The sequence below is a fragment of the Colossoma macropomum genome, unplaced genomic scaffold (assembly GCF_904425465.1).
Source record: "Colossoma macropomum unplaced genomic scaffold, Colossoma_macropomum, whole genome shotgun sequence".
Taxonomy (NCBI): Eukaryota; Metazoa; Chordata; class Actinopteri; order Characiformes; family Serrasalmidae; genus Colossoma; species Colossoma macropomum.
In genome coordinates this window covers 33,694,495-33,712,011 of record NW_023494806.1, presented here as the reverse complement: position 1 = coordinate 33,712,011, position 17,517 = coordinate 33,694,495, and the positions used below count along the sequence as shown (strand labels likewise).

Genomic DNA, 17,517 nt, shown 5'->3' with positions numbered 1-17,517 from the left:
AAAACACCAAGCGCTTTGGGGAGGGCTAATGCTTTGTGAAAGTTAGCTAAGCCAGATAGCTAACATTACTGCAAGGAAGCCTAACACCACACCCATTTGTATGGGTGGGTTTCCTAAGGGCTGTATGACATATTTGAGTAATGCATGCTGGTTATTGCAGTAAAAGAACAATAAAAGGGACACAAAATCATGAATTGCGTCAAACCAAATTGCATTACAGAATATTACATAACACAACAAATAACATATAATGCTAGTTTTAGGTAGGATGCCCCCCGTCTCCCCCCAGTCACTCAGCGCTATGCTAGTCTGCTGTCATTAGCGGCAGCTCAAAAAGATGCAGTGGCACTTCCCAGGTCTCAGAGTTAGACTGTGCTAGCCTTCGCCCTCCTAGCACTACCGGTATCGTGCGACTGGGGGAGTCCTAACTAGTGAGTGGACTGGACACATCTAAACTGGGGAGAAGCTGGAAAAAAAAAAAACGTCTTGGAAGGGCGACCATATGTTCCTGTTGTCCAGGACACGTCCTCTTTTCGGGATCTAAAAAAATGTGTCCAGTCGGGATTTCTAAATTGCCTAAAATGCCTGGGATTTGGCTTTGCTTTTATGTTAACATTTGCTTTCTACATTCTGCCCAGTGCCATTCTGCTGCCCCTCCTGAAAATTATGTAAATTAGATTTTTCTCAAAAGTATCACTATAAAAATGGATAAATACAACAAAAACACAAAATTACTGAGACCACTACAGCTGTTTGAACATGGACGTCTGATAACTTAAACGTTCCAACGGTTACTAGCTCACCATAGACAAGGTAGTGGTTGTGAGCACGGGGCTCAGTGGTGCCTACCTTTGTTGTTGTACACGTCTAGGTAATTAGGGGGCTGAGAAAATGGTGATTAACGAGGGGAAGCCCGTCGTCTGGCTTTTCCTGTACATCCTGTACCTGCAAAAGGGGAACAAGTGGACCATTTGAGAGGCACATCAGGGGCTGACGCGTCACACCCGGGCCTTGCACGCTCTCACACTGAACTGTATAAAAAGTAAACTTGTGGATGGGGAAGTCAGAATGCAGTGTTCCCAAAATAAACTGTTTGTACATCATGAGACTGAAGAAGCTACACAAGGAGCTAAAAAAAGACACAGAGAACAATGTAAATATTAAAACGAAACGACTGGATCACATCCACAGAGAACAGCTGCTTACCCTGCATCCTGGGCTTCGTGTGCTCTTATTACAGACAGTAGGTTGTTATTTGTCAAAAAGTCGCAGACAGCAGGATAACTGGAAGATAAATAAAGAAAAAGAGAAACATGTTGCCATAGAGCAGTAAAGACGGAGCTGTTTGCATACAGCAGGTGGTCATTTCTACAATTAAAACTCGTCTAAAACAGTTCAGGATCTCTCCTAGGTTGGGTTAGACCAAATACCTATGAGGCTAGAAGGGATTTATAAGCCTTTTCTGGCAGCCACAAGGCTAAGATGCTCACTGCAGAAGGCCCTTCAAAGTGGTCACTAGTGGTTTTGTGAGCTTTTGCTCGAACCCAATCCCACCTCTCCATAGAGACCGCTCAGGCAATTACAACACCTGCATTTAGTTAGCATTCAGTTAGCGTGGCACAAACCAAGGCCAGCTGGACAAGCAGAGAGTCCAGTCACGCACACACACACACACACGTTTTGTGTGCGAAACAGGTCTGTGTTTCCAGGAGGCAGCCCAAATCAGAGATTTCCACACCAAGGTTGAATGACTTAATGACTCTGTATGCAATCATAACACTGTAGAGTTGGAGAACACACACTGAGCTCTTACGGTAAAACGGCATCTGACCGCATCCTGGACAAAGCTGACCTTACCTTTAAGCTTATCTTTCTCAGCCTGCAAATAAAATGCTAAACTTTCCTACAGTAAAAGTCCTAAGTTAAAATTGAATGAAAACCCCTGGCCGAAACCGGAAGACATACTGTCCAAAAACTGAACATTTATTTATTTATTTATTTTTTTAATTTGTCATTTTATTTATGCTTTGGAATAAAAGTACTAAACAAAATTCAACATCCTCAATAAAAGAGAATGGTTGGTCATCCAGGGCAGTGAATTCCATTATGTTTTTACATAAACCGTGCACTATTTTTGCCAAAACTTGTGGCTAGAGATGGTGTTGGGCTTTTAGAGATGGTGGGGGGCTTTCAATTTTGCTTCTCTTGTTTTGTTTTATTCTGCGTATCAAGCAGAATATTGTGTTTTCAAGTGTTAACAAACCTGTAGTGGAGAAGCTCTTTGGTGTTGTATTCTTTCAATACTTGGCATACACAGAGATCATAAATCGCTTATCTAATGTTCCTCATTCCAACGATGAAACAGTTCCAAGCCCCCCCCCACCACTGTTGATCTGCTGCTGCTCTGAATGTTTGACCAAGACTGAAAGAAATTTTTTAATCGCTTTCATGTTTAATGTTTTCATTAACATTCAAGTAATTTGTTAAGTGTTAGAATTTTCCACTTCACTGTGGGCCTATTTAATCTTCTTTTTTTTTTTGGCCACATTTAACCATTTTTGGCCAAGATGCTTTGTAGGTGCATCTCAGTTCAAATGGTCAGCCTTTTCACATATGCAGGATGATTCAGGGAAGTCAGGACTAATTACACGCGCCCCTGACCCAGCAATTGAAGAGTCAATATTCTGTAAAAGTCAATGGGCAATTTTTGGGCCGCAGGGACCCATTATCCTGCACGGTTTAGCATGTTCCTTGCTCTACCACACTTACGAAGGGTTTGCTAATTAGTTGATTGACTGAAGTTGAATCAGGTGGGTCAGAGGAAGCAAAACATTCAACTCTGGAGTGCAGGGTTCCCTTAGGACCGGGGCTGAGGACGAGTAATAGCAGGAGAAGGTCAGCACCTGAAGAAGTAGGAGCAGCCTCGGACAGAGTTGTGGTTAAAGAACTCTGACGTCTTCTCGCTGCCGTAGTCCTCGCCTGGGTCTGCCCAGATCAGGTCGCACATCGGGCCGAAAGCTGGAGGCTCTTTAAATCTGTCTAACTACAGACAGAAAGAGAAAAGAGAGCGATGGGCAGACAGACAAAGAGAATCCTGTCAATTCTGGCACGTAAAATGGAATGTAGACTCTAACAGTGCAGTCCAAGCCTGAATCTATTAGTTTTCATAACAGCAACAAATCAGCCTTTTGAACATTGTGAGAGGACTCACCAGTTTCCCAAAATTAGTCAGAATTGCTGACAGTGGTGGTGATAGGAACCAGACGCCCTCTAAAAAGGAACCTCACAGATTCTTATTATATTAAGAGTTTGAGTTTCCATATAAAACTCATAAGACACGTGTAGGTTCACTGGTGGTTTTGGATAGTAAATAAAATGGCTGCATTTGCGTGGCAGACATCATGACCCTTGGTTCCCATCAACACCACTGTAAAGAAATCACCAGTTTCTGTTTCTCTACATTGAAAAATTTCACATCGAACCACTCAGAATGACTCTAAGCTCAGCCACTGAATTATGCAGACAATTTGAAAAATTGGTGGAATTCGTAAATGAATACTGAGAGAAAATGCATCAAATTCTTTGACCAACGGCAACCTTTAATTCCATGCTTCAGGATATACAGTGAACCTGATTGCAGTTACATCAGTTGGCTTCCGTGTCTACCTTCAAAAGGTGAAGACTTCAACTTGCTTTTAGAGTTCCAAGGTAGCAACACATTTTCAAGGTTTTTCCTTTAGATTTACAGTAAATAAAGTGTCAGGGTTAGCACTATCATTCGAGAGTGCATCTTTAACAAGGGCAAAGGCAGTCAGACTGCTACTTACTTTCCTAATGTCATCTAAGCAGTTGATTTCTGGTGAGAGGCCTCCGTGGACGCAGAGGAACTGTTGGTTGAGGAGAGCAGCGAGAGGCAAACAGTCAAACGCCTCCATACATGCGTCATACACCCGCTCCGAGTACTTTATTTTACCTGTCAAAACAAAAGCAAGAGGCCAGAAGAGGGTTGAAAGGCTCGAAAAGAGGGAGACTTGAGAGGTTACATAAAGCAAGGTCATGAAGTGCTGCATGCTCTCTCTCTAAATGTAAGGTAAATGCTGAAATTTATGATTATCTGGTGATGTAGTACAGAAACATTAGGTGTTCTTATAGTAGGTCTTATTTAAACCATTGGTTCTCACTTAAGCATTCATTTCCATTTCTCACTATGGTGGCACAGCTCCATGTAGTTTTTCAAAGCTCTGGTTTTAACATGATCCTCCCTCATGTTTAATAGTTGACACAGTGTCTCAATCAGCAGCTGCTTACTGGGCCCTCCTTCCCACTAGGTGTGTTGTGTGGCTTAGGCCGCATCACTGAACTGGCTCTGGCACAAGACTCTGACGTAGGTCAGCAAACCAAGTTAGTACAGTACATGGACAAACATGTGGACACCTTTCCGACAATCCAGTTCACCCTGCTGGAGCTCCTTGGTCATTTCATAATAAGTGTTATATACCTAGGAGTATTTAAGTAGTAGACCACACAAGCCCACAAACAAGGCCTCCATTCCAAACTTTGGAAGCTACATCAGCCAAGAACTGTTCACTGGAAGCATCATGGATTGCATTTTTAATTGCCAAGCAGTGCCACACAAGCCTAGGATCACAATGTACAATGCCAAGCTTCGGCTAGAGTGGTACAAAATATACCACCACTGGACTCTGGAGCAGTGGATCTGCATTCTCTGGAGTGACAAATCACACATCACCATCTGGCAGTTGGATAAATCTGGGTTTTGGAGATGCCAGCATAAAGCTGCTAGAATCCACAATGACAACTGTAAAGTTTGGTGGAGGTGGAATAATGGGACGGTTTTTTACGGTTTGGCCCCTTTAGTAACAGTGAAGGGAAATCCTGTAAAGCATATAATGACATTCCAGGGAACGAGGTCCATAAACAAATGGCTTGCCAAGTTTGGTGTAACAGAGCTTGATTGACCCACACAGAGCCCTGGCCTCAACCCAATCCAGAACTTTGGAATGGCGACCACAAGTCAAGTCTTTTCACTGAGCATCGATGGCATGTATGGATATGGATGTGATGTTTGGGTGTCCACATACTTTTGTAGTGTAGTGTATGTCTGTTTAGACCCGCTGTTGGGGGCAACATCTGGTCCGTAAATTATAGAGGACACTGAAGCTTGCTGGGTGAATCACAGGATCTATTTTCTGATGATGAAGTTGACAAGGTGCACCAGCAATGCTGACAGGAAAACGTGCATTTCTAAGTGTGGATCTGAAGGACGTGTCTTTGGAGACCACTACTTCCTGCTTTGAGGAAAAGCAGCTACCGAAATCCAAAAATCTTGTACAAGGGGAAAGGTATGCTGGATTGTATAGACAGAAATGAAGGTTCTCATTTGCCCCCGGTAAAGCCCAAGTTAGCCTTTCCACCTTTTACCGACCTAACCTGCCATTCCATTCAAGTCTCACAGCATCCAGTCTTCTATGAGCAAGACTCCTTCCACATTGCTGCTATGTCTGTAAAGGTTCTCAAATGTCCCATCATGCTTTTGGCAAGCTGAACCAGAGGAGGATAGGACATCCAAGCAGTGAAATCAATTTTAAGTACTAAGACTAACTGTGACAGCCCTAATCTAAAGCGACCTCTCTCCTGTCCCCACAGCTCAAGTGGTACATCTGGGTGACCCTACTGAGTGGCGATGACACCAAACAGACTTTGTAGCATGTAAAAAGTATAGTTCAAAGCAACTGCCCACTGGCAGTCAGGTAAATCTGGGTCTGACAGATGATGTGAGAATGCAACCTGAATGCATAGTGGCAAGTGTAAAGTTTGGTGGAGGAGGAATAATGAGGCTTGGACCCCTTAGTTCCAGTGATGGGAAAGTTTCTAAAGCATACAGTGACATTCTAGAGTGTCCATAAAGAAATGGTTTGTCTTGTGTGTTGTGGCTGCACTTGACCAGCCTGCACAGAGCCCTGACCTAAACCCAATCCAAAACCTTTGGGATGAACTGGACTGGCAACTTCGAACAAGACACAGGCGCTAAGAGCAGGGTCGCTATTCAGTTCAGACGAGCCTAATTAGTACTCATTATCGGTTGTGTGTACACTCTTTCAGGAGCTTATTAAGCTTATTATTGCTGTAGTGTCTGTGCTCAACTTCCTCATTATCAGCCTCGCTTTTAGAAGCTCCCGCAATAGGCCTCCGATCCATTCACCAAGCTTTATTTATACATGCCCATTGAACACACAATGAGAGCACTTCTAAATGAAGATGTGGCCAATGCTGAATGTGGCCCTGCTGTTTGTTATGCAAAAAGGTACTAGCCTAAACATCGCTGCTCTGGGTGGACAATAGGTTCATCATTCTCTTCACAAACAAAAGGCCTGGATTCGTTTAAAGCAAGAGCAGTGTTTATTGTCCTGTCCTTTTCTGTCCATACTAGACCTACTTCATTGATTTGTATAAATTCAGGTGTTTCTCATTCATTTCGAGTGGCAGAAAACCAATCTGAGCTCAGGATTTGTAACCTTCCTTGAATTATATAATGTAAGGCAGGGGTGTTCAATCCTGATCCTGGAGATCTTTCACCACCCTGTAAAGTTCCGATCCAACACAACCGGCTCTAATATTTGGACGTTTATGTAAGGCCTCCATTACCCGGATCAGGTTTGTTGGATTAGGGTTGAAGCTAAACTCTGCAGGGTAGCAGATCTCCAGGACCAGGACTGGTAGATCTCCAAGACCAGGCCTGGTAGATCTCCACAACCAGGACTGGTAGATCTACAGGACAAGGACTGGAAGGTCTCCAGGACCAGGACTGGTCGATCTCCAGGACCAGGACTGGAAGATCTCCAGAACTAGGACTGGTAGATCTTCAGGACCAGGACTTGTAGATCTCCAGGACCAGGACTTGGAGATCTCCAGGACCAGGATCGGTAGATCTTCAGGACCAGGTTTGACACCCCCGACATAAGGCATCCTTGGTTCCTTCTGAAAGCCATTTTCAAATGGAAAAACACTTGATTGTGAAAACAGGTTTCAGGTCATTGCTTTTCCTTTGAGAAGTTGCACAGATTGGTCAGGATGGTCAGGATTAAAGTTTCCATGGGTTGTGGTACATGTCACAGTATACACGTGTTTTCAAATAAAACCATTTTAGATGCTGAAGTAAACATACATTACAATATATATATATAAACCTAATTTTCTGTTCCACCTTAAATGGAACAGCAGATACTTTCTGACACCTGTACATGTGCTTCAATGTAACTGCTGCACCATTTAAACTGGAACAGGACATTTGAATAAGAGGCCCTATTCAGCTTTGCTTAAGTTCTCAAGTCATTTGACTCATATGTGCATCCTATACACTTGTGCCTCTGACCATCAGACACTGGAGGAATTTGGAAAATATTACAATTTGTCGCTTTTCAGCTTGTTTTGCATGCACGGCCCCAACCATGGTGGCTCCTCAGGTGGTACAAGAAGAAACAGAAGTGCACTCCAAAAGACTAGCCATATCTTTATGTCTACTGCCTTGAAAACACGGCGAACTACTTCAGATGTAGCGGACTCGACAGCAGGAGGTGATCGAAGGTCTGCTGCACTTTCATTTTCATTTGAAACATGACTAATTCGGCCACAAACAGTCTAACATTGGCATGGTTTGCACTGTTTTTGTGTGCCATTAACAGTGCTTATTTGTGGCATGCTGGAACAACAGTTATGATAACTCACACCTGAGGAAGAATTTTAACTACTAGCTGAAATCAACACTAAGAAACAGCATTTGAAACAGCCCAATAAAAATTGGGGATGGGTGTGGTTATTCAAGCACATGGATATCCAAACTCATCTTAGCGTTCATTAACTTAGTAAAGTGTTTAAATAAGGCACGTGTAGTTCAGAAAACATGTATTATCCTGCAATTTTAAATACATTTTGACTGAACGTGCGACATAGAACAACAGTGTGGGGAAGCAAGCAGCTGATACCGAGTTAAGCTATTGTGTTAAAAAAATAATTGCACTGATTTCTCAAAATGTCAGTGGCTAAAATGCAAACAGAGTCATTCAGAGCGGTTTGGTGTGAAATGCTCCATTCTAGAGTCAGGACTGTTCACAGTGGTGGTGACAGGAACCAGACATCCACCTCTAAAAGCTTACTACCACTGTAAAGTTCTCCTATAATGACCCCTTTGACATCAAACCACTCTGAATGACTGTTTACATCTGAATGGCTGAACTACACAGACATTTCGGAAGATGGACGGAATTCCTTTTGAAGTAAATGGACACATCTAAGTGGAGCTCTACACAGATATTCGAACGGCAAATATTGTTAAAACGATCATCACTAAGAAGTATATTTAGGTATAATAAAATAGCTTTGTGACAAAAAAATGCTCAAACATCTCTCAAGTGGTCAGCCTTTATATTATCTGTTCCCATCTCCACAGCCTGCTGTTGCACTAAGAAAGGCTTTCACAGTACTGCGCACTCACATTCTTGTTTGAAGGTGAAGTACTCTGTGAGGTGCCGGCACTCGTGGTTGCCTCTGAGGAGGAAGAGGGTGGTGGGATGGTTGATCTTCAGGGACCATAGGAACAACACACACTGCAGAGACATAGAGAGAGAGAGAGACAAAAGGAGAGTGAGGTCTCTATAGCATCCCTTTCTACTTTTACACAGAGTTTTTCACTAACAACATGACTTCTGTCGATTAATAGCACCGTAGCAGAGAACACTGAATGGTTAGGTTACGGCAAGTGACATTACAAAACGAGAAGAAAACAGTAAAGGCATAATGGTTTATGCATAACTAGCTGATTAACAGTTGATACATTTATCCATTACAGAAATATTTATTAATTGCAGCCTTAGCTGTAAGTAACGAGGACTGGAAACTGCCCATCACTGTTGTTACAAAACCTCTGAATCTCTGAAATGGTAACTCTATAAAGGAGAAGGAAAACAAAAAAAAACCCACATTCTTACACAAATGCACCTTAATGAGAAATATATTCTAAATTTTAGAGCAATGCGTTCTGGAAACTCCCTTCCAAGCACACACACACACACACACACACACACACGCAAGCTGCACTGATTCAGCTCGTGGAAGTGTTGATAATTAGCTCATGAGGTGATTCAGCTGTGTTGGCGTAGGAAAACGCAAAACTGTGCAATGCAGGGGACACCAGGGTTTCAGGCTGCACAGCAAGAACAGTGTGACAGGAAACTGATAGGAAAGAAACTAACTGATGGGGAACAAGCATACTGATAGCGCTATACGCTAGAGGTATATGCTAACTGACAGGGAACAACCTTACAGATAGAGGTAAATTGCAATTTATAGGGAACATGTTAACTGATAGAGGTACTAGAAATATATGCTAACTAATGGAGAACAAGCTAACTGATAGAGATACATGCTATAAGTACATGCTAGCTGATAGGGAACAAGCTAACTTATGGGAAACATGCTAACTCATAGAGGTACATGCTATAGCCACACGCTAGCTGACGGGGAACAAGCTAGGCAGATGCTAGACCTACACATATAGACTAACCCATGGAGTATAAACTAACTGATGGGCCACACGCTAACTAAAGGGGTATACACTAACTCATGGGGTACATGCTAACTGATGGGATACATAGTAACTATAATAGTAAACATGTTAACTGATGGGAAACTTCTACCTGATAAAAATGTGCTAACTACTATGAAACGCTATCTGAGAGGAAAAGTGTTAAATGATAAGAAAAAGTGCGAACTGATAGCAGACAAGCTAATCAAACTTCACATCAACCCCAGGAAAACAGTGAACAATGTCTGACGCTTTAACGCTCGGCTTCGTTCCCTTCATTAAAATAGCCCAGATGGCCACTGTGCGCATGAGAAACAGCGATGATAAAGTAGCCACATGACGACTCATCCCAGGAGAGCACTTTGGTTAATTTACACATCTAAGATTCACAGACTGTATTGGGCAGCTGACAAACACACAACACTGGCAGTAGCTGCGTCGGCGCTCGAGGAAGAGCCGGTTCTACAGTACAGTAGAGACGCTCGCACACAAACGCACACACAAACTCTCATTAGCCTCCATTCAGCATCCTCTCTTCCTTCTATTAACATTCAGGTCCCCACTCTGCACTTAGAGCCACCAGAACAGACCACCGAGGGAACCGAGGACGGCAGGTGCACATTCAAATGCCATCTGAAATAATAGACGAGTGGGCTGTATCTCAGCCTACGCATGAGGAAAAATGAGCAGAAAATTACAGGTAACAGTGACCATGAGACAGAGAGAGAGAGAGAGAGAGAGAGAGAGAGAGAGAAGAAAATTAAGACAGAAAAAGTGAGGTAGAGAGAGGCGAGTGAGAGGGCTGAGTGAGTGGGTGAGAGACAGAGCGAGAGAGACGAAGGTAGAGAGAGGAGAAAGACGCAGAGAGAGAGGGAGTAAAGTGGGAGAAATTAGCAGCCTTCTCTCTCTCTATCTCTGTCTCGCTCTCTCTCTCTGTCCTCTCTTAAGCGTAGGAGGGCAAACAAAAGGCCAGTGCAGCCTTTGTGTCAGACAAGTGGACCAGTCTGAACTACAGGACCTGCACAAAAAGACAGGAGAGAGAGAGAGAGAGAGAGAGAGACAGAGAGAGAGAGAGAATGAATAATCACGCTCTCCTAGATCAAAGAGAAAAAGACCACCACACAGAGGAGGAGGATGAGGAGTCTATAGATAATCGAACGGGACTGTTCATTCAGTAGTGGAGCAATAACCAGCCGGGAAAGAGACAGAGAGGAGAAAAGAGGAGAGGGAAATAAAGGAGAAAAGAGGATAGAAGAGAAGAGGGAAATAGAATAGAGGAGAGGAGAGGGAAATAGAATAGAGGAGAGGAGAGGAGAGGAGAGGGAAATAGAATAGAGGAGAGGAGAGGAGAGGAGAGGGAAACAGAAAAGAGGAGAAGAGAGGAGGGGAACAAAAAGAGGAGAGGAGAGGAAAGAGGAGGGAAACAGAGGAGAGGAGAAGAGACAGAAATAGAGGAGAGGATAGGAGAGGAGAGGAGAAGGTTTTTCCCCACTCGCTGGTGCACAGTGACGTTATCAAAACTCAGAGGACGTTTCAGAGACGGGCAACATTATAGGAAAAAAAGAATTGTGTCTTTTAAACGATATGATGAATCATGCTCAATATGACCAGAGTCATACCTGACAAAGGATTAGTTGTAAACCTGCCTAGTCACCTTTTACAGTGACTCTAAAGTGAGGTTTTCCAGACTAGAAAAGCCCCTTTCTGATGGTGGGAGGAACCTTTGAATACTACAGCTGCTTTGGGGTGGCGGCTTTTTCTCATTAGCTGTTGAATGTTTGTAGCTGATGTTAGGAAGACCAACATTACAGCTGTGTATCTGCAGCAACTGCCTTCAACTCATCAATACAATGGAGAGAATGGATTAGTCGAACAAGTGAACTGACTCGACAGATGAGGGTGACAACAAGCTAAAAGATAAAGTTAGCAAGGCAGCTGGCTATCTAGCTATATTACCTCAGTTTGGTGCCTTTTCTCTTTCTGAGGGGGTAAAATAAATGTATCTCTAGTGCTGAATAATGATGTAATCACTGTTTTCTTTACACTTCTGCTTGATGACTGAGGTACAAAGTAATGCTAATGCTAGCTTGGTTGCATGTTTGCATGTGTTAGCCTTTGGATCAGTGGTCAGACTAGCAGTCAGGATTCCTAAAGGCCGTATGAAACACTAATAAGTGAAAATTTGAAAACTATATAAAATTATGAAATTTTTTCAAACCGATGACGCTGAGGGATACAATGCTACGCTACAGAGTGCAACATCACACAACAAACAATGTACTAAACTGTAGTTGTGTGCTGGAACGCCTTGCTCAACGGCCTTGTCCTTGTTTGTTTCCTGGAAGTAACTACTGACAAACTTCTGAAAATTAGCTGCAAACTGAATTGCATTGTCTGGAACTACACAAAAACAACAACATCTTGCTTGCAAAATTTGTTGGAATGCTGAGGCGAACGTGGCCAAGAGAAAGTTTTCATATTTTCCTGATTGCAGTTGGCAGTTCACCACTTTTCAACACTGCAGTCGTTCCATCCTGAGTCAAAGCGAGGTCAGCACAAGTGTGAAGCTAATGTGTGAAAACGGCTTTAAGAGGTGTTTAGGAGGTGCGATCCTAATTGCGTCTTCTGGAGGTAAAAAGGAAAATCTGTCTCCATTATGGCTGCAAGAATTACAGTCCAAACACGTTTTTCGAGAATAAAGTATATAGATTAGTACATTAGAATATAAATATTGTTAACATTTCAAAGCGCACCATTCACTCCCCAGTCCATTTTAAATGCACTAATTTTGTGATGTCACAACAACCAACACACTTCCACATATCCATCCACCCATTCCACCTACAGCAGCTAAGCTCTGTCCATTCACACTAAAGTTATAAGTAGTATTTCAGTCTGCACTGCTTTTTGAATGATGCACAATACACAGCAGCCAATCAGGAGAGAGCGCATTTACATATATCAGAAAGGTGAAGTAACAAAAACTTGGCTTGACAAAAAACAGCCTGTTTAATTCTAAGGGATAAACAGAGGTTTGAAAATATGGCAAACGTGTCAGCTCACAGATAAAGTTTGGGGGAGCCTGGCCACTTCTTATTTCTCTTATTATATCAAACCCATGACCGTGAAGTGCTAGAGAGCCTGTCCTCAATGTATGGGAGTGAATGGAGCTAAACGGCTAGCCAAAAAACATTTCTAGCCATTTATGCAGGAACTTCCTTTACTTTTGGAAAGTAGAAGGATGTAGTACATTACATAATAAAAGAAAATGTACCAGCATCTTTTCATTTTTCTACAAAAAACAGGTTTTGTGTGGTGGGACGCTAGCATTTTTGTTAGCACTGAATGTTGATTGGTTAGCAGGCAGATCAGCTCACTGACTGAGTAAAGCGATTTGCGCTAACTGAGGTAATATAATCATATATAGTCTCACAACTGGAGTTAAAAATGCTCAAAAATGTGACAGCAGTTTTGAAACGTTTGATGATTGGTCCGACAAACCTGGAAGACATTGTTGAGTAGCAGTTCTCCACACTAGAAATGCTCTGCTAATGCAGCAGCGTGTGGTTGGCGTGTCAGAGACATGCATTATAAATCATTATAAAGACATTATAAAGCATCTCTATTGTTTACTGTTTCTTTGCTGATAAACACTAGTTCTAGTCTAAATGAACCAAGTAAACTCAACTGTGCCATTCTGAAGTCTTTTATTCTGTACTTTCATAACATTGAATACATACAAACCCACAGTTTCCACATATCTTGAATTAGATCTTAAGGTAGATCCACTGTTGATGTCTCAGATTGTCTCATTAAGCAAAAAAAATGCTAGCCATAGCAGGCGCGGTCCGAGGTGCGCGTGTGCGTCCCACTGGGGTGCCTTCGGCCCCTGCTCTTTACCTCAGCTTCTTCCATGTATGACATTTGGAAGGCTCTCATGGTGTCCATCAAAAGCCCCCCAGAAACCCGCAGACAGAGGCGATCAATGGATCCATGCAGGGGAGGCTGCAGCTTTTCACTTACAAACACAAATACAGTAGCTTCAAGCGGTAAATAATTGATATCAAATTAATGCTTTGTTATCCTTTATGAAGTTATGAGAGTGAGACACTTAAATGTGGGTCCACATACGGGTTCCGATAAAGTTTAGGGGTTAATTTACTAGATTACTAAATTATTTGCTTGTATTTAGAGCACGCCACCCCAAATGACCTAGACATGTTTGGTGTCTGAAGTTTGCTTCAGCAAGCAGTTTTTGCACTGGCTACAAGTGTAATGTAGCTAACAAGTAATGGAAGCATATGTAAAATAATTAGCACTGTACAAACTTGTCAGCGTTGTGAAACTGGAACTGTGCTTTTTTTCAACTGGCCATCGGTCCACTACTGGAGGTTCCAGTTTTATGGTTTTTGGTTCCTGCTCAAGACTCTTTAGCAAACAATTTAACAAGTTCTTTACTCTTCTAGGTGGAGTTAAGTCACAAACACTATTAAATCACCAATATGGATATCAGAATGTAAACTTGGGTGGTATGTTAATGTGGTAATATGTTAATGTTCACATTATTAGCATGTATTCTAGCCTCTGCAGAGTGTTTCTGCTCATATTTTCTCACCCAAAAGGGAAAAATTATAAGCTTTGTTTGATTCTACACATGAATCTACACATAGAGCACAGAAATGTGAATTATTTCATGTTAGCATAAGTGTTTAACTAAGCTAACTAGTAAGCAAGATGGCTACGTAACCAAATTAGACACTTCAACTTATGAAATGACAAAAAAGACAATTATACCATTGACCGCAGTTACTATGATGAGTTCAGCTGTCTATCAAACAGGGAAAATGAACTAGAACCATAAGTATGATTAGTTTGTGTCAGTTTGTCCTAACAGACTTGCTTATGTGGTTTCTGGCTCTTTATGATATACCATTATTTACAATGTACAAAATCTAACGAAACATACAAAAGTACTTCAAATAGATAAAACAGCAGCATTAGCCACCCTAGAGCCTGAATTTTGACAACAGTATGTCATACAGCGTCAGGAACCACATAAGCAAATCTATTACAAACTACCAAAAGAAGAAACTTGCCTCAAACCTTGCTGATCTGTTAGGAAATCTCGACGTGTTGAGGAAAGTTTGCAACACGATTTGAGGCATTTATAGGTTGCACAGTACTAATTGGCAATATAATATGGAAAGCTTCTACTGATTTGTTAGCAACTGGCATTACAAAATGAAACAAGTCCCTTAGAAATTGTAACATTTTAGCCAATATCAATACATTTGCATAACCTTAATATCGTTCGATATTATCAGCTAAATGATATATCAGTTGAGCCCTTATCTATTCCACTGATGTGTCTGCAAAGCCTGGAAAGTATCGGCTCCCAGAGAGGCACAGAAAGGTGGGTCGTGAGAAAGGCAACAGCCAGGCTGCTAATGTTCACTATGGGACTCCCCTTGGAGCAGACCCCCTCGTGTCCTGAGACAGCTGACCCGTAGAGCAGAAGAGCGTGTGCATGTAGGGTAGTTAATACAGCCTAGCCCAGCTGGTCTTTACTGATTACGCTTTAACAGATGGTTGAGAGAAGCTGGCCTCCTGGCAGATTCTACAGTTAGCCAGACGAGGGGGTGGGGGTGGGATGAGGGAACAGGCCTCTACACTGCCACAGCAATTCTTGGTCTAGTAACTAAATACTCTAATATGCAATCAGACCTAACAAATCTATAGGTTTCATTCAAGATGTTGTCCCTAAATATACTATAAACAGACTGTCCCGCCTTATACTATGACATCTTTTCTGATTTGTCCATTCAGCTCAGTTTTCCGATTAAGGCACGTTTTACTGAAAATGCTTTCCACATACAGTAAATATGTAAGCATGAAACCAGACCGGTACACAGTTTACTGAACTTTAACCATGCCAAGGTTTGTTGCCACAGGTGGGGAACAGAAGGAGCAAAGCCCCCTCATTTGGAATACTCTGCACCCCTCAGTTTTATGTTCACATTTTGTCCCACAAGATAGCCTACCCCTCAAACTGCATTAATGAGTAAGCTACTAGTTTAGGGAAAACCTTTGAGTAAACGTTGTCTGATGTATATACATTGATGAGCCAAAACATTATGACCTATATATACTATATATATACTGATGAAGCAAATAACATGGATTATTTTGGAACGGAAAATAAACAGTCGATTCTCGTAGTCGATGTTGGATGTGCGAGAAATGGGCAGGCAGGAAGACCTGAATGACTTTAACAAGGGCCAAATTGTTATGGACAGATGACTGGGTCATCTCCAAAAGGCATTGCTTGTGGGCTGCTCCCAAACATCAGTGGTGAGTACCTACCGACAGCTGTCCGAGGAGGGACAAACCATGAACCAGTGACAGGGCAACAAAGGTCCCATCTAGTCAGAACCAACAGAAGGGCTAGAAATTTTTAAAGATGTTTACAAGAGGAATGATGATTACAGGAGGAATAACACACAGTGTATTTCACCCTGCTGTGTACGGGGCCACGTACCCACAGAGTGGTCCGAGTGCCAATGCTAACCCCTGTCCACCACTGAAAGTGGCAACAATGTGTGTTGGAACTGGACCTTCGAGCGATGGAAGAAGGTTGTCTGGTCTGAGTAGTCCCATTCTTTTACATCAAGAGGACGGCCGGGTACGTGTGTTTCATTTACCTGGGGAAGTGATGGCACCGGGATGCACTGTAGTAAGAAGACAATCCGGTGAAGGAAGTGTGATGCTCTGGGCAATCTTCTGCTGGAAAACTCTGGGTCTGGGCATTCATGTGGATGTCAATTTGGCACATGCCACCTACCTAAACATCGCTGTGGACCAGGTACACCCCTTCATGGAGAAGATCTTCCCTAGAGGCAGTGGCCTTTATCAGCAGGATAATGCATCCTTCCACACTGCACACATTGTTCAGGCCCTGGCCTCAAAACTGCCCAGAACTCAGTCTGATAGAGCATCTGTAGGATGTGCAGGAACCACAAGTATGATCCCTGACAATTCACAACTCACAGGCTTAAAGGATCTGCTGCTAACATCTTAGTGCCAGATACCCATAGGACACCTTCAGAGGTCTTGTAGAGTCCATGCCTTGGCAGGTCAGTGCTGTTTTGGTGGTGCTTGGCGGACCATCAGCATATTAGGCAGGAGGTTATGATGTTTTGGCTCATTGGTGTAGCTACACTCTACTGTTTTCAGTTTGTCATCCAAACTAACATCCTATCCAATTTTAGTTAAAACATCATTGATGATTTTTGGGGTAGTTTATCCATTTATGGTATGTGTCTGGTTGAAGTCTATGCATGTTAGAGTTTTATTTGCTTCCTTTGAAAAAAACACAATTTTGGCTCAGTATTTAGTAGCCAAGGTGTTGTTGGTATGTTGGTAACTTCAAGGCTTGAGAGCATCGCGAAAAGTAAGAGCACATATCCTTACATGTTTCAGTAACACAACATGACTGCTAAGAGTTCTCCAGAGAAATGCTGATCCTTCCCTTGTATGGACCTGGTTAAAGATTGAACAATCAATGCTAATATGAATAAATGAATGAAAGGTAGCAATCTCCATTAGCAGGATGCAAAGAAATAACTGCCAGCTCTCACTTTAGCATTTTACATCACACTATTCAACTGAAACAAGAGACCCACCTCAATACTGAAGTAACCTCTGTCTACGTAGTCTCCCAGGAACAGGTATCGCGTATTATCAGGTGATCCTCCCACCTCGAAAAGCTTCATGAGGTCAAAGAACTGCCCGTGGACGTCACCGCATACTACAACGAATCAAAGAAAACAGAAGATTCAGTGGAATGACTCAAATATGCATATACATGTATGTGTATATATATATATATATATATATATATATATATATATATATAT

At 42.3% G+C, this 17,517-nt stretch overlaps 1 protein-coding gene across 1 annotated transcript in view; it reads right to left on the bottom strand.

Moving 5' to 3' along the window:
* ppp3cca (protein phosphatase 3, catalytic subunit, gamma isozyme, a) overlaps positions 1-17,517 on the bottom strand; it is a 61,479-nt gene that overhangs the window by 19,498 nt on the left and 24,464 nt on the right. Inside the window, 7 exon segments of the mRNA XM_036597849.1 lie at positions 850-880; positions 882-945; positions 1,207-1,284; positions 2,904-3,043; positions 3,828-3,973; positions 8,513-8,624; positions 17,284-17,408. Coding sequence (XP_036453742.1) covers positions 850-880; positions 882-945; positions 1,207-1,284; positions 2,904-3,043; positions 3,828-3,973; positions 8,513-8,624; positions 17,284-17,408 — 696 coding nt within the window.